Raw genomic sequence first — 27,802 nt, 5'->3', positions numbered from 1 at the left:
CACTAGTGGCACTAGAAGTGTAAGATCAGTGAAGAGTCAGCTCCAGCCCCAACTTCTCACCCAAACAAATGGAGCACCGTGCCCAGTGCCACAGAGGAGCCATCCTTTACTACCTCCAAGGAAGCAGATCTTCCCCCAGCCTGCTGTCCCAAGCACCACTGGTGAGCCTGGCTGTTGGACTCCTAAGCCTTTCTAGTTATACAAAGTCTGCTGTCCACAGATTATCTTGAAAAGCCCTGCTTGCAGTGTCACTGCAACACCATGGACTTCCAGAGATCAGCATCCAAATTCTGCACAGAGGCAGATCAAATATACTTTGATCATTTCTGAAAAGGGTTTATCTCACCTGTATATAGCCTGCAGCCCCCTTACTCAACCACTTCCAGTTTACTTCTAATAATTTTTCTCCCTATCCACCTCAAATAACCAATTTTTTCCCCCAAATTAAGCTGTGTTTTTAATGCTCTCCACAACTGGCAACAGAAAAAAGTTGAGGAGTTTTCTGCTTCAGACAGCCTCTTCTGTCCTGGATGAGCACTCCTTTCCCTGAGTCCTCCCACTCAGCTCCCTGCAGATGCACCTCAGATGCTTCAACTCCACCTCTGTGCAGAATCTGCCTGGTGAAGAGCTCAGTTATCACGTTGCATTGTACAGGTGGATTTCCAGACCTAGAAACTATTACTGTCCTCACAAACATTCGTGGCCCGCAAGAGTTGAAACCAGGATCCCAACAACGTAAAGAGATTTACCTCACCAGCATGTTACCAAGATTTAATATGTTTCACTATTTCAATTTGGTTAAGGTATATATTATAACAAAGATACAACTTGTCTCAGGTACTTGCACATGTTCATTTCTGTCCCCTCCATGCCATTTCCCTGAAGCAGGGGCCCTGCAGACAGAAGGGTTTCAAAATCTGTCTGCAGTTACTGCACTGGAGCTGTGTTGTGTCAGAAGAGGCTTGGTGTTGAAAGAACTGTCTATATGTTCAGCTGCAGATGGTTACAAACATTTAGAGAAGCTGCTGCTTCCAAAAAGGAAGGACAAGTCCTTCTTATGATGAAAGCTGGGGGGTTTCCAGGGCTGCTGGTGTGCCAGCAAAGGATCCAGAGCCAGGATAGATAATCACGACAGGAGAATCTACAAGCGCCTGAGGACTACCTACGCAACATCTGCACGTCTCATGCACCAGGTGCTGGTCCCTGGAGCACATAATTTGGGCATGCACTCAGTGTGCCACTCCTACCAGCTCCTGCCTCCCACCAGAACAATGTCACGCGCTGCCTACAGCTACGTGCAGAGCGAGGAGCGCCAGCCCCAGCTCAGAGGAATCTGTCATTTACCAAGAATATGTTGTGTCAGTGCAAACCTAGCCCACAGCTGGGAATTGGCAGGACATGCTTGAGGTATCGCACTCACAGAAACAGAACAGAAAAACTGCTTTGCCCACAACTACCCAAAAACTGCAGGCAGCTGAAGTCAAAGACTTAAAAGGGGGCACACAGAGAATCTGGGGGTCAGGCTCCAAGAGAGACACAGATTCAGACTCCAGAACACAGGCTGCAGAGAGGAGTTCATCCCAGCAAGTGTCACACTGCACACAGATGTGCTTCTCTACAGAGGTGAATGCACCTCACACAGCTCCGGTCACTCAGTCCATGGATCCTACACACGTCAAGGAAGGGAGCATCTCTCCTTTATGCCTGAGCTGTACTCAAAAGCTAAGGCTGAAATCCTGGCAATAATTCCCCGCTTTCTTCAAAAGCAAAAGCAAAAAAAAACCACCCAAAACAACAGAGAAAAACAATCAAAAAAACACCCTGAGTCAAGAGTCTGCTACAGCACAGAATGAAAAAGTGCTTACTCTTCTTCAGGAACAGAGTATATTTCTTATATCGGGCTGAAGGTAGCCTGCACATGGATGCAGTTCTGGAGGATCTTTATTTTAATAAATATGCAGGGAGAAAACCTCTGTCAATATAAAACCTATGGAAAATATTGCTCCTGTAGACAGAAGAGAGACCAGTTCTGTTTGTGTACTCAGGCACGGTATATAAGAAGATATTTTAGAGGCCTCTATACTTAGCCATTGTGGTTTCAATCTTTCCCAGGCCAGAGGTAGCTGTGTAAGCATAAAGTCAGCATTGGCTAAACAAGTACTTTTGAAACCATACTATTATTACCAAATTAGTTAAAGAAGGTTTCTTACTTTTTTTTTTTTTTTTTTTTGGGGGGGGGGACAGGGGGAAGGGGAAAATCTAGACTTCAAGATAAAATCATAAAAAAGCCCACGAAAAACCAAAAAAAAAAAAAAAAAAAAAAACAAAAAACAAACACACAAACCAAAAAAAACCAAACTAAACCCCCTTCTAGCCCTTAGAGCGAGATGTGTTTTTATCAGTACCTCTTTTCTATTTAACTGCAGCCAGCCCACTTCAGGTCATGCTTTCACCTGACCTCAGCAGGATGGCAGCCCCGGCTCTTGCCAGTGCTCCAGGACAGCCAGGATCCCTCAGGAAGCCACGTGGGTGACTCGGGCAGTGGAGCTCCTTCCTCTGAGTCAACACTGCCCCAGTGTTCCAGCACCACGCCGAGGCCCTGACCTGTTGTCTTTCAGAGGAAATCAGTGGGTGCCTGACCACACTGGGGGCTGTCAGAGACAACGCAGAGCTCTGCACAAACCCTGGCATTCGGCTACATGACTGCTTCCCATGTGCACAATGACATTTCTGCCTCCTCCACGCTCTGTCCTGAATTGTTTCAATGGCTGCTGTGTTCCACCCAGCCCTAAATGCAACCTGAGGGTTGGAGGAACAGCTCCAGCACAGCCCAAAACTAAGAACCTGGAATTTTATTGCTGACCCCACCTTTGGCTGGCTGCATGACCTCAGCATGTCTCTCCTACCCTCTCCTCTCCCTTGCTTTCCCCACGTGCAAAAGGGAGATCAGGAGAAGAATCTCTTCTGTAAAATGCACTGAACAACACTGGTGGAAAACCCCACAAAAGAGAGCACCATGAAGGTGAATTATGTGAGATGGTGCTATTCATCAGGTACACTGATTAAACATTCTGGGACTTTCTGCAGTAGAAAAGGCATTAGGGAAAATAAGGGAGATTTGTAAAGAAAAGAAGTGAAGGTACAATAAAGACCTATGATCTTTCTTTAATCCAAGAGAGCCTTGGATTAAGGACCAGACAGGTATTTCCCCCTTTGATGTGAGGCACTTCAGGGATGCCCACCCTACAGGAAATTCTCAAAAGGTGCTGAGCATTAGCAGAAGGTTTTTTCCACAGGCAACTCAGCTGTCTGTAATTACCTGAAGGAAAATTCGTCCTCTCCTTCCCTAATCCCAGGGCTCTGATCACATTCTGCATTTGCTCTGGGGACCCCATTTTGGAGCCATGTGACATTTACAACACACAGCCTGAAAAACACATGAAAAACACACCTGGATCTGGGATTTGGCACAAACTCCCTGAAGGTTCACCAAAAGGTTCCCCAAAAGGTTTGTGACCCTTCTCAGCACAACCAGGAGCAAGTCACAGTTTGGAACTGTATCCTGCATCTTGGGCAAGTACAAAATCTGACCGAACTCAGAAGCTTTGACCAAGATGCATTTGGAGAGTGTTTCAGTTCAGTTTAGGCACAAGCTCAGTTCCAAACTCACAGGCCAGAACAGAGAGCAGCCAAAGGACCTGCCCTCACCTGCATGGCAGAAGGCTCAGCCTGACACGGCTGACGGGGACTCACAGCAGACCTGACCACCACCAGTACAGAGACAGCCAAGGAACACCAGTACTGTAGGTCAAAGAGGGAGTCACTTCCAAAGCAAACCCCCCACCCATCCCACCACCCATGCAAGTGGTTTCCAGCTTGGAGCAGCCCTAGGGCTTGCAAAAGGGATTCTCTGTGGATGAAAGTGCACAGCAGATCATGTTCCAGGAGGATGCTCTATGTGCACTATCCACATCCATGGGATCCCACACAAACTAGTCTGAAGTAACAGTGCCCCACCCCACAGTGCTACTGCCTGGGTGCCAGGTCTTCAGCACCACCTGTGCCCCCTCCAGGTCTGCTCCTCCTGGCCCACTCTGCCACGGCCACCAAGAACTGGGGCTCTGCTGCCTGAGAACTGGAGTGCAGAGGTACAGCAGCACCCGATGTTTTGGGATACCTGCTTTTGAGCACCCTCTGCTGGATATTACAATTCTTAGTCCCCTCCAGGCCAGCGATGCTGGCAGGCTGCCTCTGATCACCCAGCAAAACGCTGGGGCGTGGAAGCAGGGAGCCTGTCCCGGGTACCCCGGGATGCCCTGGCACACAGTGTGCCAGCGTCCTGTGTGAGGGCACTCCAGAGGATAAATCGGTGTCCACTGAGAACAACCAGAGCCCAAAGACATACCCACCACAGGGAAAAGTCAAACCCAGCAAACGTCTTCGAGCTGCTTACAACTCACTGAGTCTGCATGAAACACACTGCTGAGAAAAGATGCCGATGGGAACACCTGAAACTCATTGTTCCCGGGAGGATGGAGCTGCACAGGCTCTGGTGATGTAACACTTCCTCCTGCAGCTCCAACCTGCAGAGGTCACCTATCCACCACAACACTGGAGCAGATGACTGGCAAAGAGGTAACTGAGACAGGCGAGATGGTGGTTTGACAAGAGGGACAGTTGTCACCTTGAATGCACAGTCCAGGAGGAAAACAACAGCAGCCTCATATCCTACATTTCAGCCTTCGGGTGATTACAAAGTTGTGGCCACCTCCGATCCCAGCAATCATTCAATGCAGAGATGTTTTGGAATGCAAGGCTTGGGCAATGACTCCTCTAAGCTAGTGTCCACTGTCAGATGTCTCAAAGGAAGGTACTGGAGGTTTATAGGGCCAGGAAGAGCTTTTAACTGGCCGCAGCTGGGACACTATCCACGAGAAGGAAGCCCTATACCTTCTAAAAGAGCTAGAGTAAAATTAATAAACTAAGATTTTTATCCATATATCTAATCCTTTCTGCATTCTACTGTGTTCTCAGTCTCAATTATTTATGTGCTGTAACAAAAAAATAAGTTTCATGTGTGTCAGATGTTTTATTTCAATTTCATTGGAAACCCTGTATTACATAAAAGTATACACAGGAATGCCTGGTTTACTTCTCTGTGCTTCTAAGTTTATATACTTCTGTCATGTTGCTTTTTATTACTCTTCACTCTAATGAAGGATGCATAATCTTTTTCAGTCTTTCCACACCTCCAGGCATTTTCATCACCTTGTTCTGTTAAATATTTGTAGCAGGGTGATCAGAAATGAACCCGATATTTTATTTTTAAGACCGGAGTCCCAGAGAATCCCTTGTCTTTCCACCACAGAGATCCCACACATCCCCAGTGCCAGCAGCCTCCTCCTCCTCAGCTGAAGCGAGGGGAGAGACGAAGGAAGGAGAGGGTTATTTCACCCTTTCACACTGCAAAATTCACAACTACTGGAGGAGTTCTGTGCTCCCATGCCAGCCTCGGCTGTGGTGAGGCAAACGAAAAGGCATTAACCCTGCTCCCTGCTAGGAAACAAAGTCTCCAACTCATTCCTGAGGAAAGTTAAAGGTACTCATTTCTGAGGGACTTGCGGGGTGGGGAGATACAGCGCAGTTCTCCAAAGATAGCTCAGAAATAACCTGGGAGGATCCCAGATGAAGGCTGGGTGTCTTCTTACATCTGTCTGGTTTCCGAGATGGAGTGTAAACAGTGGCACATTAGCTCAGATTAATTACAGGCTGCCGGTGTTTTGCTTTCATGTAGCGAGCTCTGGGAACATAACACCGCTGATAATTAAACAGCGCCTGCCATCAAAGGGCTCCAAACCACCCAGCAACCCAGGCAGGCTGTTCAGGCAGGGCTGCTGGGGTGGCACACAGCAGCAGCTTCACAGGACACAGGAACACAGCACGCTTGTTTAGGAAATCAAAGATTTCTACTGAAACTACAGAAGGAATTATCCTGTGCTTTACGTTAAGTACTGTACAGTCAGACCTGGGCAGGATTAGCATCAGTGCCAGGAGACCTTCACCATTCACACACAAAGTTTTATATCCCATGAGAAAGATCATTTCTCCCATGATATGACACCCTGGTTTGTTTTTTTTTCCCGGAACAATAGCTCAGTAATGACTGAAGAATAAAATAAAAGTTATCTCCTGCTTTGTTTTCTGCAGGGTGAGAAAATACAGAACCGGAGGTAGATGCCAAGAGAGAAAAACTCATGGGAGTTGAGTTAATTTTTGTGTGTCACCACATCCCCTCCTTCCCCATCTCCTTCCACACACACCGCTGCCCATTGGTTACGTGAGATTTTGTGCCAGGCCCACCAGCACAGCAGTGTCAATACTGGGGTGGATGATCAGACCCCCACCCTCCTTCTCACATGCCGTAGCCCATCTGGGTTACCACATCCCTGCTCATTTTCTCTTCTGTCCCTGCTTTTTCCAGTCCCAAAGCTGCTTTTCTGTTCTTGCCCTCTCCCCTTGAGTCAATGCCCACCAAGGTCAGGGAAGACCACGGTTGGGGTGGCTGGGATGGCTGAATGAACTGCTCCTGTAATGCTGGGCTGCTCCCCAAAACTGCAGCCCTGAACCCATCAGATGTTCTCTTAAAGACACCAAAATGAGAGGTCCATGTGGAGGCCGAAAGGAGAGCAGGGGTTGCCAGGATGTAGCTTGATGCTCTCACTTGGAACGAGGGGCAGAGCTAGTGGAGGGCTGCACGTTTTCCCTGCCCACCACAGCCACTGGCACTACCTCACACTGCCCTGCAGAGAGGACTGCGAACCCACAGCTCAGGGACCCAGCGTCTCAAGATCAGCTGCCCTTTGCAGGCAGGATCTAGGGATAGGGGGCATTAACATACTGAAACACACACCACATCCCTTCAGTATTCCCAGAGTAACTCAGGAACTCCAGCTTGAGCATCAGCAGCACTACTGAAGGGCAAAAACCACGTGCTGTCCTCATGAGCACAGCATTATCACTGGGTGTCACACAACCTGCCCTCTGTGCAGGGACAGTGACCAATTCAGTAAATTTCACCTTCCCCAGATTTAGGGCAAGGCCACAGATGCTCTCCAAAACCCCCTCAAGCTGCAGCCTGCCCGCTGATCTGAGACAGCCAAAATGCCTGGCCAGCAGGAGATCCACAGCAATGACAGCCATGGGGAGAGGGGCTGAAGGGGGAAAGAAGGAAGGGAGCAAACTTCACACAGGAGCAACACTGACTTTTGAATGGTTATTACATGTTACTCTGGTTTAGTTATTAATCTGAAGCGAGACACGCTGCCATGCAGCACCCCCCCACCTCATCTTTTTTGACACATCGTGCAGACAGCCATTGTCACATAACAGGTGAATAAAAGCCATGAATATTAAAAGCCATGAATATTAAGTCTCCACCACAGCATTTGATACAGCAGCTGGAACATGCTGTAAAGCACCAAGCAATAAAGGACAAGAAAGTCAAGGAGATAGAAAGCTACCAAACTTCTACAGTATCTGCCACTACTGTTCAGTTACCTACCCCCTTCCTAGGAACCACGGACAGTCAAAAAAGCAGGACCAGCCACAGAGCCCACAAATGAAGCTAAAGAAAAGTACGTCTCCTCTGCTCTCTCACACCCCTGAGTAACAGCGAGGATAAACTACACCTGGGCTCGTTCAAATGGCAATTGTAATCCTCTGCACTCTCTGCTGCTCACAGCTATCAGTGCCAGGTAAAGCCCACTAAGGAAAGCAGCCACTCGGGCTTAAACAGCAGTCACAGAGGCTGGGTTAACCCCCTAAATCTCAGTTCCCAGCCCTCACCCTCACAACTGAATCCTCCAAGTGAAATCTGGCAGACTTTATTGCCATTAGTATGAAGTGTATATCCCAGAGCCTTCATGTCTCAATTTAGACCAGGACCCCAGTGTGCCACGAGCTTTCTACCAGCAAAGCTGTGTGGCTTTGGTCTGCAGTGTGTGCCTTGTCCTGCAGGAGTATTCAGGGGCCCCAGTGTGCTAGGCACTACAAAGCACGAGACAGAAATTAATTCCCATAGTTATTATCCTCCCAGATAAATGTAAAATCTTACACAGAAGAGTTTTCTCATCTCTTTTTTTAGTAGGATAATCATATAGCAACACTGGCATTCCTCTCACTTACAGTGGCATAAGGGAGAAGACTGAAAAACATTCAGCTGCCAGAGATGTGACTGCAGCATGTCAGATGTGCAGGCAGGTGATCCCTGGAGAGCTCACGCAGAAAGAGCAGCGGTTTCCACCCACTCATCTGCCTGAAAATGTCCCTGAGAGCCCCAGCAGATGTTTGTCACCGGCACAGCTACACCTGCCCTGCTGCTGCTGTTTGGGTGTAGCACAGACGACAGCGAGCTCAGGTGGGCTGTGCCCAGCCCTTGGCACTTGCACACCACAGGAGGATCTTCCCTTCGTGAAATCACTCCCACTGCACCAGCAGAAACAGCAGAGGAAGACAAGCCAAAAAGCAGCACTAGAAACTGCAAAACCTCAGCCCTCTTTAGTCACCAAGTTGCATCTCTTCCTCACACATTTGTGTTCCAACACCAGGGAAAGCCCAAGGTCCCCAGCTGTCAGCGTGCTGCCAGCGCTGGGCTTCTTTCTGATATATTTAGAGCTCGCAGAATCACACCAGCTCCTCTACTCATTAAGCCATGATATTTGAGCTATGACTTTCATTTCTGCTTTCAAGGTAACCTATCTGAAGAAGTTCTTGGACTGTAAATCTGGTTGGTGAGCAAGAAAAATATGGTCGCCCCAACATGATTTTGTTGCTGCAATGGCCTTGCTTTTTATTCATAGAACAGGTTTTATGTCTGTCTTGCAAGGACAAACTCCTGATCAAGACTAGAAATCCGGGTGAGACAACTGACCAATGCATCTGACCCGAGGCTGAAAATAAAAGCTGGCTTCCCACCTTAGTTTCCAAGTAAACTCCACCAAATGACGCAGCACCCCATACTGCATTTCACAGGCAGTACAGATATATTTAGCCCAGTATGCCCCTCCCAAAGCCCACTGTGGGGCACAACTGGCTGAGGAGAAGCCAGGCAGGAATACAGGAAAACAAACCAGGCAAACCATCCTCTCCTACTCAGCTCTTGTTCACTTGCTTTGTTTAACATAAACAAACAAGCAAAACCCCAAAACAAGGAAACCTCGCAAGAGAAGTTTTATTTTCAGGTCTGGCAGCAAACCCAGGAGTTGTAATTAGGTCCTGGAAATTAGCAGTTTAATTTATTTGTGTTGTTGGGTGCTCTTTGTATTTCCATCCCAGCGTCAGACAAAACCAGCATCCTGCCTTTCTCCAAAGGCTTGTGAGAGAAAATGGTGTAAACACCACGCAAGCATCAGTACATGTGAACACGGAATCTCCTTTCATGGACGTGAAAGGAGGAAAATAAGCCACTTGAACAGTGATACTTGGGTGCCTGAAGGAGCACACTGGTTGCTTTTGGGATCTAGAACAGAAACAAGCCTGAGGGAGAGGAATTTCAGAGGTGTATAGACAGCTACCTTGCAAATCACTTGGTGTAGCTCAGAAAACACCTCCCCTGAAAGATGTTTCTGGGGGGATCACGCCAGGGCTGTGGGAGGGTTAGAAAATAAATGTAGCTCTAGGAAGCTGAGGTTTTGCCCTCAGGGCCCTGGGAAGTGATCTCCTCCTCAGCCTCCATCAAATCAGATAACAAACAAGCCAAATTATTGTGATCAGAACAACAGAAGGCAGTGGCTGCTCAGAAGCATCCACCAAGCAGGGTTTTGACACCTGGTTGTGTGAGGAGATGAGCCTCTTCCAGCCAGACAGCTACGGGGAGGGCTGGCTGCCTTCTCCAGAAGGGCTCCCTGCCACGCAGGAACACAGGGCTTGGCTTCCATGCTGGGCCATCTCCTGGCCTCAGCTGAAGAAATTACACACTGAAGTCTTCGTCATAGAAGACTTCTCAAATCAGGAGAACGATCCATTGCATACTAGAAATGAATCAGGAAATCACACCAAAACATAGCAAAGTTGCACAAACAGGAGTATCCCATCAAGACCCCTGGCCTGCAGCTTTGCCTAACGTGGCTGGCTTCAGTTCAAGTCTTTGGGAAACTCTCACTCCAAAGGATGAGCTTTCAGTCCAGAGCTGGCGCAAGAAGAGCATGATTCCTTAAGGAGCCCTCAGTGCAAAACACAAAACCATTTCTCTTACCATTTTCCTCATTCCCAAAAGGGAGGTAAGGTGGAGTCACAGATTTGTGGCCATGATAAGACTTTAATGTCTGAGTAACACTACAAACTCAGAGACTTTTGATTTCTTGGACTTGCACTACTTCATCCTCTCCCGTGATGATTTAAGAGGTTGAGTGGAGAGGCTGTCTCCTAGACTTTGAGTCCTTTCCCCTAAAGTGTGCTCTCTTCAGGCCTCATTTCTATGTCCTTCCCTCAGCCACAAGAGGCCAAGCACAGCTTTTTGTTCGTGTTATCGCTGCCCCAGCCAGCCAGGAGAGGAGACTATTATTTGAAGAGGTGCAGAGTGAGACTGGGATATGATTGTAATTACTGACCCCTGGGCACCCTACAGCAGAGCACCACAGCGTGCTGAGATGTGAATAACCCTCCTCCTGTGGGAGAGTTGAGGAAACCTCTTTTTCTTAGACTTTTTAAAAAACAGTATAAGATTTTTCTCTAATTAGAGGTGAAAAAACTGCTTTTTAAAAATCTTGCAAGTAATTCCTGTCCTGTAGGTTTTGTACATATCACTGACAATATCTACTACCCAAAGAAAAGAATGACAGGCATAGTTTCTTATCCCTGACTTATTGGGTCACTGCAATGCTTGGAACCTAATTTATGATGCAAATATTTGAAGTTAAGATACCAAAATTCAGGTCCCTTTGGTAGTGCTTGCTTTAGCATGCTACCTCTGTATCCATAATGAAAATCCCTTGTTAAAATACAAAGAGCATGGTAAGCTCTTCAAACACAATCAAGCACCACTCTTGCTCTAAATATTGGCCAGAAAGGTTAAAATACTCACCTAGCTCATCACTGTTCCAGTGATGTAATGCTTGTAACAGTCCCACCATACACAGGGGAGGTTTCTGTGAGAACCAGGCTTTTCTCCTTCAAGAACAGGTCTCCTGCTCGTTTAGATTAATTGATTTCACACACAGTTGTTTATGTGTGTGGCCTCCCTTGATTTTCTGAGCTCTCTTCACTCCAAACAAAACAGCTTAGGGATGTAGATGGAGCCAATTGCATTTGGGAAGAAGGGAGATAACACCTCAAAGCCAGACAGAAAAGGGCATTTCTTACTTCAGAGACTTTTCTCTGGACTGTGCTTTGAGGCAGCCTGACAAAAGCATGCTTCTGGGGAACACCATAAAACTGCTTCAGAGACACACTGCACAGAGCCCGGCAGGAAAAACCTCCCCACAGTGGTGGGAAGGGGGAAAAGTAACTTCTGAGGAGAAAGATAAATGGCAGGCTGTGAGATTGCAAACAATAGACAACCGAGAAACTGTCTTAAGTTTTAAAACATCTTGACTTCATGTAACAGCTTGTAGCTAGACTGGGAGAGCACCAGAATCCTCATTTGTGCATGGAACGTGTATCAGGCAGCTGTGCAGTGCGCTACCAAATGCTGGTTCGGAAGGAAAATTTATCTTCAGAAAGAAATCTGGATATTAATTTGAAAGCACAACACAGAGCCAGAAAGATTAACTGCCCTCAGCCTCTCCAGACCAGCCATGTGGACACACCACAGATTCAATCTGCACTGAATTACAAGTCATCACTGACAAAGCACTGAAGTAGCCAGCCAGCAAAACCAGTGGAAATATACTTTTGTGGATCTGGTCACAGAATGGAACCTCAGTTCCCCAAAAAGGGCTGGGATTTCAGCATTTGCCTGCATCCCAAATAGGGATGAAAGGTCAAAATATTACACTCTTTCATAGTATGAACAATTCCAAATGCTCTTGACTTGAAAATGCGGGGCAGGAGGGAAGATATTATTGACAGAAACAAAACATTCAAAATGTTTCAGCAGAATTTTCTCTGCTTACCAGCACTGTACAAATCCATGCACCCTGGTATCACCCACCAAGGTGAGAGGAGAGCTGGCTGATGGCACTGCAAGGCCACTCTCCATAATCTTTGACAAGTCATGGAGACAAGGAGATGAACAGGAGCCAACAGTGTGCTGCTGTGGCAAAGAAAGCCAATGGGATGCTGGGTTAATCAACAACAAGGGCATCACCTGCAGAAAAGAACTCATCATCCCACTTGACTGCACCTGGAATCCTGTCTTCCATTTTGGTGCCTGCTGTGCAAAAAAAAAGATGTGGACAGGCTGGAGAGGGTCCAGAGAAGGGCCACAAAGATGCCCAAAGGAGCGGGAAGCCTGCTAGTGAGGGGAGGCTGAGAGAACTGGGCCTTGAGAAAAGAAGGCTTAGGGGAGATCTTATCACCACGCTCCTGTATTTAAACGGTGGCTGCAAAGGACATGGAGGCTCCCTTCTTACAAGGAGGCACACGGAAAAGAGACGGGGAAATGGGAACAAGTTACTCCTGGGGAGGTTCCAACTGGACAGAAAAGGAAAGTTCCTCACAATGGAAACAGCCACTGGAATAATCTCCCCAGGGAAGTGGTGGGTTCCCCAGCACTGGACACCTTTAAGATTCGCTGCACACAGCCCTGGGCCATCTCGTTTAGACCGTGCTTTTGCCAAGGGAGGATGGATCAGATGATCCTTGATGTCCCTTCCAACCTGTGATTCTGTGAAAATGAAATGTTGATCCAAAATGAGAGATTTTGGGGTGTTGACCTGAAACTTAAGCTCTTGTTCTGGATTTCAACACAAAACGACATTTAAGTCAAAATGTCAATTGGAAACAGAAATCATTATGTTTTGAAACATCACTACAGAAAAGCATGTTTTTCTTCTGAAAATTTCTATTTAGATCAAACCATGTTTTCTTCTGGGAGCTTTTTTTTTATTTTACCAGCTCTGTGTGTGTTTGTTGTGCTGCTTGAGGACTGACATTTGCTCCAAGCATATGGGTTATGCAAGCAATGGGGTTATCCACACTGAGGATTCCTTATAAAAGTCCAGGAATACACCTGCAACCCAGACTTTCTTAGGAACCTGAACTATGACAGAGTATTTAGCTACTTTAATTTAGTGTCAGATGAAGAGCAAACAGAAATTCACTTTGCACATAGAGGAGGAGTGGGGTCTGCAGATACTCCTGGATGCCCTCCAAAGCAGCATCTCTTCATCAGCATACAAGATTACACATCTCTCTCCAAAGGCTGGCTTTGCAAAACCTTGGAAAGGAAAAGGCAAGTGGGGCCCTGGAAACACTAAACCACCTCTAAAAACTCGTTACTTATTTAATATCATTTCTTTGCAGAACCAGCCCTACAAACAAAAGCCTAACTCCAACCTCAGTAATCCACAAAATTTCTGTACAGACATGTTTAGGCAGATGTACAGCTACCAGCAACCTCTACCCTGCACAGAAACAACCTGCCGAAGGTTTTTTCCGTGGAAGCAGGGGCAATGACAGAAAGCAGTATTTTCCAAACACAAGGCTGTGTACTTGGCCAAAAAGGCAACACATCCCTAACACCTTCTGCTTCAAACCCACGGGGAAAGGGCACAGCACAACAACTGACAGGGACTAGTCACAGACACAAGACCTCAGATTGCCACTCATCAAGACAGTCTGGAAGATCCACCCAGCACAATGCTGAGGTATGCCAAGAGAAAGCCTTGCCAACACAGGAGTGACAGGGCCAGGTGATGAATTTGATGTGGGGATGCTGGTATTAAAAGCCAAAGGTGTCTGTACATGCGGACAGAGGAGCTGAAGGGAAAAGTAAAATGTATTTAGGTGGAGTCACAACTGTCGACTGAGCAGACCAGCAATGTTTGCCTCAAACCAAATGGAGAACAGATTATGTTCAAGCAGCTCTGGAGCTTTTAACATCAGACCAGCACCTGCTAGCTGATGGACTTCATGGATGTCAATCTACAACTTGGGAATGGGTGCTGCTTTGGAGCTCTTTCAATCCCAGGCTGAGTTTAGAAAGCTATGACCACCCCATGGCAGCCTCTGATGCCTGTCCCAAGATGTCAATGAGCCACAATTTCCACAGGACTGGACCCTATCCCTGCTCTAGCTCCCAGTATAGACATCCTCTTGCACACAGGTCTGCTGGATAATCCTTCCCTGGCTGTGGACAAAGGTTCTGGGCTTTGTGAAGACCTCACCCCCTCTTTAACCAGGAGGAAGAATGAGCTACTGGACCAGTTGGGAAGTAAGAGGATCATTAATACTCCTTGTTGCCTCAGGGAGGTGCAGGAGTTGGTAGAGGTAACAGGCAAAGCTTTCCATGCCTGCTCCGAGGCATCCCGTGGTGGTCAACTTCCATCTGCTCAGCAGGGGATGGACTGCATGGAGCACGAGCTTTGCCAGCACAGATCTCACCCAGGTTTACCAAAAACAGCACCAAACTGACAGAACTTTCTCTCCAATGTATTTAAAGCACATTTCCTAGTTCAGCCTTGTCCTTCACCTGCAGTAAGGCTTAGGTAACACAAACGAACTCTGTCTAAACTTAACTGCTTTTCCTATTGCTTCTAACTTGGTTTTATGCTTGAGTTGAAAGCATTACCTGGCCTCCATAAGCAGGGCCTGGTCCAGACTATCAAGGTTACCCCATAAAACTTTCTTTAGTTAAAGAAATGAAAAAAAAAAAAGAAAAAAAAAGAAAAAAAATAAGTACACACACCTCCCAACACCCCAGTGAACATGGCTGTGCTGACAAAAATGCCTCCATGGTCACAGCTGTGCCCACAGAAAATGCTGTGGCTCCCCCTCTTCCATGGGGAAGAGGCACAGACACAGTCTAACACGAGCAGCCAAACTCAGACAGTAAATCATTCCTGGTGTGTGAGTCTGACCTAACTGGCACCATTTTCTGGGAAGATAAAGAAGTTTTATGTGTCTTGTAGATAAAAGTTCGGGTTGTTACCTGCAGTGGGGTTTTATACCACTGGGGTGCAACTGCTGTCGTGCAAAAATACAGACCCTTAGATCTTCTCAGCATGCTGTGGAGGAGCTTTTGAGCCTTTCAGCAGGCTCCTTGGAAAACAGCAGAGATGCTGAAAGAGCCTGTGCAGCTTCAGTAAAAACTGAACAAAGCCAGTGCTGCACTTACCAAGCTTACCCAGCTGAAAACCTCCTTGCCATTCATAAAAAATTATTAGAAGTTCATTTTGAACATTGGCAAAACTCCCAAACAGCTACCTGAGAATAGGTGGAAATGGGGAATAGTTATAAAAACAGAAAAGAAATTGGGACAGGTAATTGGTCATAATTGACAGGAGCACTCACTCCACTCTACCTGTACCCCAGGCTGTGAAATTTCCACAGGTGGAATAACAGCTGCAGCCACCCACAAGGCTGCAGATGTTGCTGAGAAACCTGGTTTGTGCACACCACACACGGGAGCAAGAGCTGGCATTTTGGTCTAAAACCAGAAGCTTCCATTGCAGCGTGAAGAATAATGGGGCTACCCCATGAGTATCTGCATCATCTCAGTGTCAGACTGTAAAGCTCCAGTCAGAGATGCAAAACTGGGCAAAATTGACAGTGATGACAGCCACAGGATACTACAAACCTTCCCAGCTGTGACACAAAAACGATAATGGCAAAATATTTACTAAACAAAACCCTGACATGCTGCCAGGACCAGTATTTACAGTAATTATTGACAAATCTGGGCCACAGAATATAATAAAGGAACCTGTAGAACTGTTTGAGCTGTAAAAACAGAGGGGGGGGAAAAAAAAGGAACTTAATTTTCCTTTGTACAGTATCAATTTTTCATGATTAGAGACGATTTTGAAGTACTCAGGAACACCTCAGGGAGCAATGAACCCAACAGTCACAAAATCATTTTTTCTGAAAAATGTTCCATTAATGAAGACATGCTTGGGCTCATATGTCTCTCTCGACAACTCTGTGATACATAACAAAGCTCAGAAAGGTTTTCCAGCTAAGCAAAGGAGATTCTCATTTAATTTGCTTTACAGCTCCAACTGGTCCATAACAGAGGTGCTACAACGCTTCAGGACTCAGTTAAACGACAATACCAAACCAGACAAAAAGCTAAATACAGAACAACTGGAAAAGGAAGATAAATTTAGAGAGCCCACTGAAGTATTAGTATTCCTGTGACTTTTGTTAACCCTCTGCCCTTAATGATGGACAAAAACAAACCCAAAACACATGTTCCACCCAATCATTTCGGTCTCCCTCACCTCTAGCCAAGATGGGAGAGTTTACAGAAAACGTATTTTCCCTCAAATCCCTCAAACAAACCAAGACTTAAACTTCATATGCGTTCACAAATCTCTCTATATAAAGATAGAATGTTGCTCTGCTTTTCTTTCCCTATGACAAAAACTATCAAACCCTTTGAGCTTTTCCCATGAGCTACTTAAAACCACAAATTAATCTAAACCAAGAGCTCTTTAGCAATCCCTGCACACAACAGTGCCATGAGCTCTCTGGCCACAAACCCATTCCCACTCCAGGAAGACTCACTCCATTTGAGTATCCCTGCTACGCTGTGCATTAATTCATCTCGTTCTGTTTTGCTCCAGATGCCGAGATGAAGCTTTGCAAAATGGACTAGTCACTTTGAGTAATCAAGTCCAGACTACTCAAGAATGCCCAAGTATCCCAAACAGCTGAACCTTGGGAAAAAAACGAGACTTTTGACAGCATTTAGAGTTGGATACCCCAAATCAGCAGTCATGAAAACGCTGGCCTGTGTTACCTTTGCTCTGAATATGAGAGTATTAAACCCAAGGCCACCGGGTTAGCTCAAAGAGGGGCAGAGGAGGCCAGGACTCAAAGCATCTCTCTCATGTGGCAGACCACAGCATTAGCTGCAGGCATGCCTGGAAAGAGAGATCAGTCAGGGGTCTCCTGCAGGGTTATGCAGGACACGAACGGTTTGATCCTGATGGTTTTATTTAGATGGACAAGGCTGCCAGGTTGGGCCCTATTTACTGTCCCAAACTTGGAAATCCTAAAGAAAGCGAATTCTGTCCAGCCTGACAGAAACAGCAGCACTCCCTTTCCTCTGCTTGTCCCTCTCTCCAGCTCCTCTGAAGCTGAGGGGCACATCACTCACTTCTCAAACAAACATGCACAAAAGCCAGCTTGGGGAAGCCCAGCTCTGAACAAAGTGAAATAAGGAAGATGCCTTTGCAGGGAAGCACCTCCTGCTTCCCCACTGCTTGGGAGCCCGATGGGAGCAGAAAGAGGCACTGTCCCTTTAGAGCTGGCCAGGGAGCAGCTCAGCATGCCTGGCCTCCGGGAGCAACCACAGCCTGAAGGAAAATGACTGTGGGCTATAGCAGGACAAGGGGAGATTTCCTGAAGCCCACTGCAGGATAAATACTCAGAGATGAGAGCACAAGGCACCCTCCAGTCCTGAGGGCTGTGCAACCAGACTTAAAAATAAAACCTACAAGAGGGAGAACTGGCTTGCCCGGGACCTTGAAAGAGCCAGCATCCGCCGAGAAGAGGGAGCGAGCAGCAAACCACCAGCCCCAGGCAGCCAGGAAACGCAGCAGCAGGAGCCAGAGCCACAGCTCAGCCACAAGAGAACAGGTCGGCTTAGGAGGGATGCAGCCGGCTGGGGAGTTAAATTTAGACAGGTAAACATTCCGAGGGGAAGAGATGGGGTTCACACAGCCCTCACGTCTGCCACTGCCAGCCCCTGGGGAGAACCCTTCAAAGAACGGCTGGGGGGCTGAGGCACCTCGGAATAGGGCTATGGGGCCAGTGGGTTGGGAGCACACAACTGCGTGGGCATTTTTACCCCAGCGTTTGCTCCAAGCATCTTCCTGCCTGGCAGCATCCCCAGCAAGCAGGAAAGCTGTTGAGAGAAGCACGGAGGACACTGCAGCCTAAGGAGAGGTGCAAGTCCGGGGTACAGAGGGTACCAGGGAACCTTGCAAAGGAAATGCGCCTGGGTAAACCCAACCAGCAACATGGGGGCCACAGCACCAGTGTAGCCATTTGGGTGTCAGAGCCCTTCTGAGCTCCCTTTCTGAGGGGAAAAGAAGAGTAAAAGAAGCAAGGAGTTAGTCTTGTAAACTCAGCCAATCTCTAGAGCTTGAGTCACCCAGACCCCATGAACTGGAGGGGACACACAGCACTCCCTTCCCTGCCCTGCCCTGCCTGCAGGGGCAAGCCATCAAAGCCCAGGACCTGTTTTACAGCTCCAAGGACAAGGGAAGGATGCCCACGGACAGACAGACTACAGCCACCTACACTGAGCTGTGCAGCTAGAAGGCACGTGAGAGCATCCCCACTTTGGGAACTGCTGAGTCCTGCCCGAGAGGGACCATCTGCCCCACTGACCCCGCAGCTCCACCCCTCACAGAGCCGGGCGAGGCTTGCGGCAGCTTTATCAAGTCCTAAGCCAAAGCCTGGAAGGGGGCGGTGGATCACAGGGTCTGGTCTTGTCAGTAATTCTGTCCATATGGTGTCAGCCAGTTGTCTCTGCAGTGAGCCCAAGAACTTGCACTTCAGTAAAGCATCCCTTCCAAAGAGACACCCCGTCTTTATTGGAAGATTTTAAGAGCTGGAGAAGCAAACGCCGCCTTTGGTCTGTTGTTCTGAAGGTTAATCACCCTGCTGTTAAAAACACCGCCTGTTTCTAACAGAGCTTAAATGCCCAGCCACAGCCTTGAGTCCTCCTCTTGAATTAGAAAGCTCTCCAAGCACCAGCTACTTTCAGAGCTGCTGAAAACAGTCGGGTATCACACCATGCTACATCTTCATGTTCTTTCTGAAATGCTACCCAGGTCCTCATTCCTTAAATCTCCCATTAGAAAAGGATTTTTTTAGTCCAGGAGAAATTCCCCTGAGCCTTCTCCGTGCTGCCTTCAGTTTTAATAAAGTCTGTATGCCCTCTCCTAGGCAGTGAAGCTCCCTTTCTATGCAGAAGTGGAATAGAATCACAGACTGCCCTGTCTTACATAACATGCCTGGCTGTCCACATCCTGATTTTAAAAGTACTGTGTTAAAAAATGTCTCTGAAATGTTCGTGTGTTTGTGCGTGTGTGTGTGTGTGTCCAATTTATTTGGAAATGATGAAATGGTTTTCACTCGAACTTTGATCAGCTGCTAGGAAAAAAAGATCTTATGAATAGAAACAATTTATATTCATTTAAATGAGCAATCATGCAGTTTTCAGAAAAGAGCTGGTTTCCCTGTGCGCCTTGTAACCCAAACCCAACAACTTCAGGACAAAAGACTCAAGACGTGAAGCAGTCCAGAAACAGAGGGGCCTACTGAGCTGGAGAAATGGACAAATAGCTTAAAGGTAACTTTAAATTTCACAGTGTTTGGTCTCTTCCTAAAAGAACACGCTCCTGGAGACTTTGCTACACAAGCATGTTCTTTTTTCTTTAAAACATAGGACCCTCAACTTTCTAGACCCAGCTCTTTCCAAATGTCTACTTTTTTTCAACTGATGTAATGAATTCTGGCAGACTGGGAGGGAAAGGGCTGAGAAAGAAGACTTCTCAGGGCTGGGAGCCTGCAGCCACAACTTCAGCTTCAGCTTTCCTAAACAGAGATCAGTCACATGTGGAAGGTCATTTTCAATGTCCATTCCCTAGAGACAAGGGAAAGGACCCAGGGGCTGCTTACAGCTGCTGAGAGGAGAGGTGAGCAAACACTGAAGGAGCCTGGGAGGGACTCCTTTCCAAAAGGAAGGAATCTGTTGCAGACCCTCCAGGGCACAGAAACGTGAGTGAGCAACGGAGCCTGTGAGCAGAGGAAACCCACGGCTGGAATGGAGCCAGCTCACTCCCCCAGCTCTGCCTCCGAACCCGCACCGGCAGCTCATCCTCGTGCTTCTCTCCTCACAGACTCAGCTCGTTTCTCTAAAGAAGGAGATAAAAACCCAGGTACTTGGGCTAGCTTCTCTGCACACATGGCAACTCATCCCATACCTTGGATGTTTGGGCTGAAAAACATTCCACCTGAATTCTTGCAGAGACCAACCTTCATCTTGGCTAAATCCACATGTCCATGCAAGGACACTGGTTTAAGAGGGGTCTGTCTCTCTCCTGCCAGCTTTGAAAAAGCCCACTTTTTTCTCTTTTGGGAAGAACCCAGCTTGGTTCTTCATTTACAGCTGCACCTGTGTGACACAAGACAGGCACCTGCAGGTGAAACTGCCACCATCAGAAAAAGTGGTCCCTTCAGCTCACGTGTTGATGCCCAGCAGCAAATGTGGGAAGGAAGGGCCACGACAGGCTCACACCTGAGTGTTGGTGTGATGTGGGGAAGGTGGGGGAGGCATTTGAGATGTACGTGCACCGGGCAGGCTCCAAAGGGACAGATGGACAAAGATGAGTGTAAAGGAGAGAGGTACCTTGTGTGTGCCCGATGCCACACAAACATTTTGTGTTTTGTGACACAAAAGCCCTCATAAAAGGCACCAAGAAAGAGCCCTCAACACTCAGGCAGATAAGGAAGCATTGATGCACACAGTCCTCATGTGCAGGAGATGTGGAGTAGAGCAGTTTACACTGGAAATGGGCAGGTGCACACCAGGAACGCAATGCACCCAAGTTTTCAGCTATGACGAAATTGAAGTAAGAACATAAGTGCCAGTGCACGTGTAAGAAACAGAAAACACAAAAAACCCCAACCCCAAAGGTGAACAGGTGAGTATGTGGGTGCAGGCAGCAGGGCAAGAGTGATGATAGGGCAGCCAGAAATGCATTAAGAGGTAGATGAAAGTTGGATAGGGAGACTTACAGGGACATTCATCTGATGGCAGAGGAAAACTATCAAAAACGTGGTGCAACAAAGTGTATCAGAGCACACAAAAATATGTTTGGGGAAGTTGTTTTATCCATTCCACTAAGGGAAGTATTGCACCACAATTCCCAGAAGAAAAACCAAGTTTCATAAAAGAGCGTGTCTGTTACAGACATAACTGGGATGCTCGTGCCCTGGTACTGTGAAACCAGGCATGCTTTCACTACTCGTCCGTGCTTCCATGAGCACAAGGACCCTTTCCCACGCCACATGCCATGGCTTGTGCTGGCACATGCAGCCACACCACAGGCATGGGTGAGAAGGACACTGTGGGCGCTCTCAGGAAAGCCACTGTGCTCACGCTCAGGGAAAGGATCCTCATCCGACAGTAAAATCCCTGTGCTCACAGTAAGGTCCATCTCACAGGAGTAACATCTGTTTTGCTGAACTCATGTCTGTCAAGCCTGAGGAACATCTGTTTCACCAGCACAGCGTCCGCCAGCCCGGAGGAGCATCCCTCGCACCCCAGCAACATCCCTCGTTCCAGAGAGTGGCCCCTCGCACCTCGGCAGCGTCTCCCCTGACACCGCCCGTCTCTCCCACCGCAGTAACACCTCCAAGGCCCCCCGGGGCCACCCCGCAATCGGCCCCAGCCCCGCGCTCCGGTGGCCCCTCCGCTGCCCCGTGTCGCCGGCGGGCTCGCCCGGGGACTGCTGCCCGGCGGCGGCGGCGGCTCGGCCCCCGACGGCCCCTGCCCGCGATCGGGGCCGGCCGCCGCGGGGGCTCCGCGCAGCCCGGGCCGCCCGATCCCCGCAGCGCCCGCCCCGCCCCGACCGGCGGCCGCACCGGGCCGGGGGCGCCTCCCGGGGTCGGCGGCAAAGCGCGGCCGCGGCTCCCGGGCTGGGAGAACCGGCAGACCCCCGGTACCGCCCGCGTCGTCTCCCCTCCCTTCGGGGGCCGCGCAGGGAGGCGGCCGGCCCCGGGACGAGACGAGCCCGGGGGTCCGCACCGCCCGGCGCGGCCGAACACCTCCCGCCCCCCGGCCTCCTCCTCCCGCCGCGGGCCGGGGCCGCCTCCTACCTGCATCTCCCGGGCGCCGCGTCCCCGGGCGGCGGCAGCAGCAGCGGCAGGTGAGCGGGCGCCCGCGGCGGGCACGGGACTCCGCGTCCCTCTCGGCGGCGTCGCGGCGGCCGGAGACCGCGAGGGGACGCACCTGCCCCGGGGGCCGCCGCCCCGTCGCCGCGCCGGGCCGAGCCCCCGCCGGCTGCGAGAGGGGAGCGGGGGGACGCTGCGGGCGCTGCCCTCCCCGTCGCCGCTGGGCTGCGGGAGCGGCGGCACCGAGGACGACTCCCGGCCGAAGTTGGCGGCGGCGGCGAGTGCCGGGCCCGGGAGGTGCCGGCGGATCCCGGGGGCTCCGGCCGCCTCCGCCCCGCCTCCCCCCGCCCCGCGCCCGCCCCCCGCGCCCTGCGCCCGCCCCGCCGCGGGCACCGCCGCCGCCGCCGGGATGGGGCTCGGGGAGGGGGCCGGGCGGGAGCCTGGCCCGGGGGTGAGCTATGGGCCCGCTGCCGTCGGGGGGGAGCCGTGCTGGCGAGTGAGGGGGCGACGGGGAAGGAACGCCGCGGTCCCGTGCGCTGGAGGCCACCGGGCTGGCTCCCTCCCTGCGGCCCCCGCAGCCCCGCCGTGCCCGGCAGCGCAGCCCCCGCAGGACATTCGGTCACTCGTGGGTCGCTCCCAGCGCATCCCTGCGGTGCTCGCTCTTCGCTGGCTGTAAGTGTCCGGCCCGCTCCTGGCCCTGAGCTGCGGAGAGCTGCGTGCCCTCCACCTCTCGCCGTGGGGCTCACGAGCACCCTGCTCATGTGGCTCCTGGCCCGGCAGACAACGTGCCGGGAGTCAAAACCCCTCCGGCACGGGCAGCAGGGTTCCTGGCTCCCGCCAGCGAAGGGCTTTTGACCCGGTGACCTACTGCTTCATCTCAGCAGGGATTTTTGGCATCTGTCTCCCAGAGAGGGTGGGCGGCTGGGTTGCAACGAAGGTGCGAATGAGGCAGAGCCTGGTTCGGGGATGCTGTTAAAATAGACTGGCAAAGTTTGGCAGAGGAGGCAGTGGATGAAGCTCTTGATGCGGCTGGCACTCAACAAGCGCATCCATCCCTTGCCTGCAACACCAGGAATCACACCGGGGGCTGTCCCCCACCCCTCTTCCCATAAAACTTCACAGATTCACAGCCAGATCCCGTTCTCACTTTTCCTGGCAGAAGCAGGGAGTAGCTGCACAGGCATTAGCAGGATCACCGCAAATTTATGCTGGTGTAAGTGAAAGCGGTGCCTAGCTCCCGGGACTGCTGGGCATCCCGGTGCACAGAGACAGGATTTACATGCCTGGTCTCCGGGCTTGGTGGCAGCTCTGCAGCAGCCTGGAGTTACACTTGTTTTGTCCAGGTCCCCATCTCTGGGCCCCACATTGTCAGGCATCCAGAGTCCCCATGCAGCAGGAGCTGCAGAGCCTCACACGCAGTGCAAAGAGCACCTTGCTGCTCCTACATGTACACAGACTCACACATACAAGGATCCAAAAGGAATTACATCAGGGAGGCATTTGGCCCCTTGAATTCCTCGAATTTGTACTGGCTTGGGACAAAGTGCAGCTTGAGACACGCATCCTGACACAAGCATCTTGTTTCAAACAGCTCTGAGCATCCGTTTGGGTTCAGAGTGGAAATGCGTGAGCATTTTTGGAGGAGCAGGTAAGTGTTTGAATACAGGCTACACACTACAAGTAATTGAAGGCTCCAACTGTCTTAATTTATGACCAACTGCACCAGTGCTTCCCATCACTGCAGTCATTAATGAGACTTTCTTTTAATGGGAGTAGGAGATAGAGGCAGTACAGCTAGAGGTAAATAGTAACCCAGCGTTTGTGGCAGGAAATAAGGAGCCATTGTCCTCAGTGCTGTGTCACTAGAAAGATAATAGTTGGTACAGCAAATGCCAACTAATTAGAGGGCAAAGGAAGTCTTGAAATTGCAGCTGGCTGCAGGAAATTTTAGGTGCCAGCTTTTTTGCTCCGAGGTAAAGCCTGTTTACCATATGGGCTGTTGTTCCCAGCTTGTCTGTCACACTTCTAACTCCTTTGGGGAGCCAGCAAACAGCGGGGACCCCTCCTGAGGACCTGGAGGTGTGAAGGGGAGTGTCACAGAACTAAGGCTTGGTAACAAATTGCTTGGTCTGTAGAGTAACGTGCTTTTCCACTTTTGGTCCTACAAGGGACAGCTGGCCACAACAGGTCAGCAGGCCAGAGATCCTCTTCTGTCCTCACAGGAATCCTCTTGGGGCTGGCACTGCTTCACACCCCAGGATGGTGCCTTACATCAGGGTTAGAGGGAGCAGACGGGGAAGGCAGAGACACCAGCAGAGACGGATGGGCAGCACTGGATATACCTGTTCCTTAACACCTTCAGCTATGTGGATTATTCAAAAAAGAGGCCAGATTATTGAAACACCATGCCAGCCTCAGCGTAGCCCATGAGGAAGATGGGAATTCCTGCAGCTTTAGTCCATCCTTGATGTCTCCACTTCTGCTTTGGTGGGACAAGAAGGGCCATTGGGAGGTACATACATGTGTGTCAGGGGATGCTGGGTGCCAGGAAAGGCAGGAGGGACAGCTGGGGGTGTGTATCTCCAAAACTGGGTGGGAGTGATTCCACTAGGAGGGCCTGAGAAGAGGTGAAGTGTCCTCAGCCAGCAGGTATGAGATGCATGGCTCATCTCAGAGGTCTGTGTCTCACAAGGGGGATGCCTTGGCAGTGTTGCCACTGCTGAGGACAAAAAACCCCAGAATGAGCTGGTCATGGTGTTGGTGGAGGTGGGTGATGACAAGAGACCACCACTTGCTTTGCCTTACTGTCTCCTCTTTGCTGAAATGTCTCTGTTTTCTTCCTGTGAGGAAAAAAGTTGGTTGCTTTCTTTTTTGCTAGTCTCCCCCACAAGATCACTTTATCCTCCACCAAAACGTGACCCTGTGAATGTCATTCCATAGTTTTTGTCCACTGAAGCTATTCCTCCATCTACAGAGCAGAGCAGACAAGAGAAGGGCACTTGTATCCAGTCAGGGGTGATCCTTATTAGGTGTTGGGGAGGGGGGCACAGCTGCCAGTAAGGAGGGGCTCCTGTCTCATCCCAGCTGCCAAAGGTGTTGTCCACATGTTCTTTACATGTCCCAATATGATTAAGCCTCACTGACTTAATGATGGGCAGTGTCCACAACTGGGTCTGGGCAGGATGTGGACTCCAGTCCATGACCAGAGTCTGGGGTGTGACTAATATTGGTGGGAGACACTGTAGAGCACACCCACAGAAGATGTTCCATCTGCTCAGTTGCAAAAAGCAGCTTAACCCATGCAGCTCCCTGGACGGAACAAGCTGGTTTATTTTTCTTCATCTCACTGGAACAAACCTGTGGCTCCAATTGTCCTCATGCTCCTCCTCTTCTACTACAGCAGTGCATCTTGTGTCTCTCCCCTCACTGGTCTCTGCTACTAGTGAGCAGGAAGAGGCTGGGGAAGTGCTCAAACTATATGAGATATGGAAATACTAAGCTCACTCGGTAGAGGAGAAGAGCAATTTTAAATGTATTAAGGAATATAAATCCCTCTCAGGGCAGGACCCTGCAGAATGTGTTTAGAAGCAGGAGATCTTATCAGTAGAAACTCAGCCACGTGGCTCTGACTTCTCTCAACATAGGTGTAGCCCAGTCTAGTAGTTCTGTGGTGCTCATAAGCTCTGATCTCTTGGGAGGTTTCTTCCATCCCTGTTGCACCTGCACAATAATCTTCTCCCTGGTCAGCCAGTCCTGTGTGCTCTCTGCATCCAGGGGGAGCTGAGGCAGAGGTGATGCCTGTCCTGGGACAGCTTTCAAGGAGGAGGAATACTCACTGTGCTTCTCTCACTGACATGGACCTCTTTTTGTGCTTTACCACTTGCCTCACACTCCTGCGGTGGGATTACTACCAGTAGTAGAAGCAAATGAAAGGAAGTGAATTTGTGAGGAACTGGACACGTTTCCAGCAGTGAGATTGTTACAAGTCAAGGTGGAATTCACAGAATAAAAATCTGGAAATGGAAAAAAAGGATAATCTTGAGCTCCTGCCAAATGAGAGCTCGTTCCAGACAAGCTGCCTGATCTGACCTGCCTTGCAGGTGTGAAAACCTTCATTGACCCACCCCCACATTCTCTACCTGCCCCTGCAAACACCAAAGGAAAGCACCGCCTCACTCGCAGCCGCTGCCCTCGTGGGAAGCAGCCAGTTTCCTTGAGGCGTAAAGCTCATGACCTGAGAATCTGTGGCACTCCACAAAAGGAAATATAGGCTAAACTTCTGAAACATTTTCTAATGTTGACGTCTTTCAAATGATGGAATTGTCTCCCCAGGGACATGCGGATGCTCCACTCCTTGAGTCAGAGAGGCAGGATGGGACAATGCAGAGGGAGACGTATTGTTGGGAACCTCACTGCCCCTGTACCAGGGAGAGACAGCGAGGGGGGAGAGGAAATAAATTAGATGACTTGAATTTTCCAGCTCTAATTGCTGTGATTTTGCAGTAGTTTTCCCAGCCCCAAGTATAACATTAACCATCAAGGCACGATTTCACTCACGGTCAATTAAACCAGGATTCATCTGGCTTGACATCACCAAGAAAAATCCATCCTGGACTTGGGGACACCCCGCTGAGAAAAGACAGGAGCCAGACAGGGGCTGGTCACTGGTCATCCTGGGGGATAGGCAGAAGGTGCTGCCTTTAGAGGTAGGCATTCTCTTCACTTCTGCCGGCACAGGACACAAGGGGAATGCAGGAACTGTATGACGTGCAAACACCTTTCCTCACCTCAGTGATGCATGCACCAGTAGGGTCCCTGGGACTGCTCTGCCCATCTGGACGGTCCTGCTGGCTGGGAGGCTGCTCCAGAGGTCAGATGGAGACAGCCTGCAGTGCTGGCTGACTTGTGCAGCCCTGCCAGAGCCGGGCTACCTCTTCACGTTCAGTGGCTACACGTAACCCCTGTCCAGTTTGTTCCTGCCCTCCTGGTCCTCCAGCACGCAGATCTGGGAAGCCCATCAAGGCCCACAAGAGATTCAGTGTCTGGAGCTGCGTTCCTGAATGCTGAGGTCCACAGGGTGGAGGGCAGGCCAGGGAATGGCTCTGCCACGGCTGCAGCTCTCCTTTGTGCCACTCCGTGCTCTTCCTCCACAGGCCTGGTGCAAAGGGGTGAGCCAATCCATCTACTGGGTTTAGAAATCCAGGAGATGAAATAACCAGAAGGCCTCGTGAAGACAGCGGGCTTTAAAGGACGCAGCAGTGACCAGGCTGACCCGGCGGCTGCGGCGCCCTGGCTTGCCAGGCTCCACGTAAGTTGGTAGCGAGGCTGGGGAGAGCATGGAGAGTTCAGGCCTCCTCAATTAGCCCTTTAATCATTAGACAGGCACTCCCAACAGCGGGTTCTGTGGCTGGGTGAGTTAAAGTGTAACTTCCCCCCTCGGCAGCCCCGCCAGGAGCCCTGGCTCCAGGGACCAGGGCAGCACCAGCCTCCCTCCGAGTGCCACCAGCCCTCGCTGCTGGCTGCCTGCTGTGGGAGAGCTGCTCTGCATCCCGTGGTGCCGTGGGGATGGACGAGGACCCTGTTAGGTTCTGTTCCATGGAGCTCCCCTGTCCCTCCCTCCAGTGGACAGATAAGCATCACCTGCCCCACGGCACTGCCGGGCGAGGGGGACAGGAGGTGCCCCTGGGGCCAGCCCAGGGTCCCAAGCCCTGTGCCTTGCCACGTACTGACCACAGCTGCGTGGTTTGGGGAGGCGCAGGGCCACGGCCATAGCCAGACAGTGAGGTAATCT

General features: G+C 50.0%; 1 protein-coding gene across 1 annotated transcript in view; it reads right to left on the bottom strand.

Annotated features, from left to right (window-relative positions):
- Nucleotides 1–22,124, bottom strand: part of WNT5B (Wnt family member 5B) — a 70,668-nt gene extending 48,544 nt beyond the window's left edge. The window contains exon 1 of the mRNA XM_082281116.1: nt 21,997–22,124. Coding sequence (XP_082137242.1) covers nt 21,997–22,002 — 6 coding nt within the window. The 5' untranslated portion in view covers nt 22,003–22,124. The remainder of the gene's footprint in view (nt 1–21,996) is intronic.
- Between the last annotated feature and the right edge of the window lie 5,678 nt (nt 22,125–27,802).

Source organism: Coloeus monedula (genome assembly GCF_965178545.1).
Source record: "Coloeus monedula genome assembly, chromosome: 4".
Taxonomy (NCBI): domain Eukaryota; kingdom Metazoa; phylum Chordata; class Aves; order Passeriformes; family Corvidae; genus Coloeus; species Coloeus monedula.
Note: the sequence above shows the minus strand (reverse complement) of the source record. Positions and strands in the feature narration are given on the sequence as shown.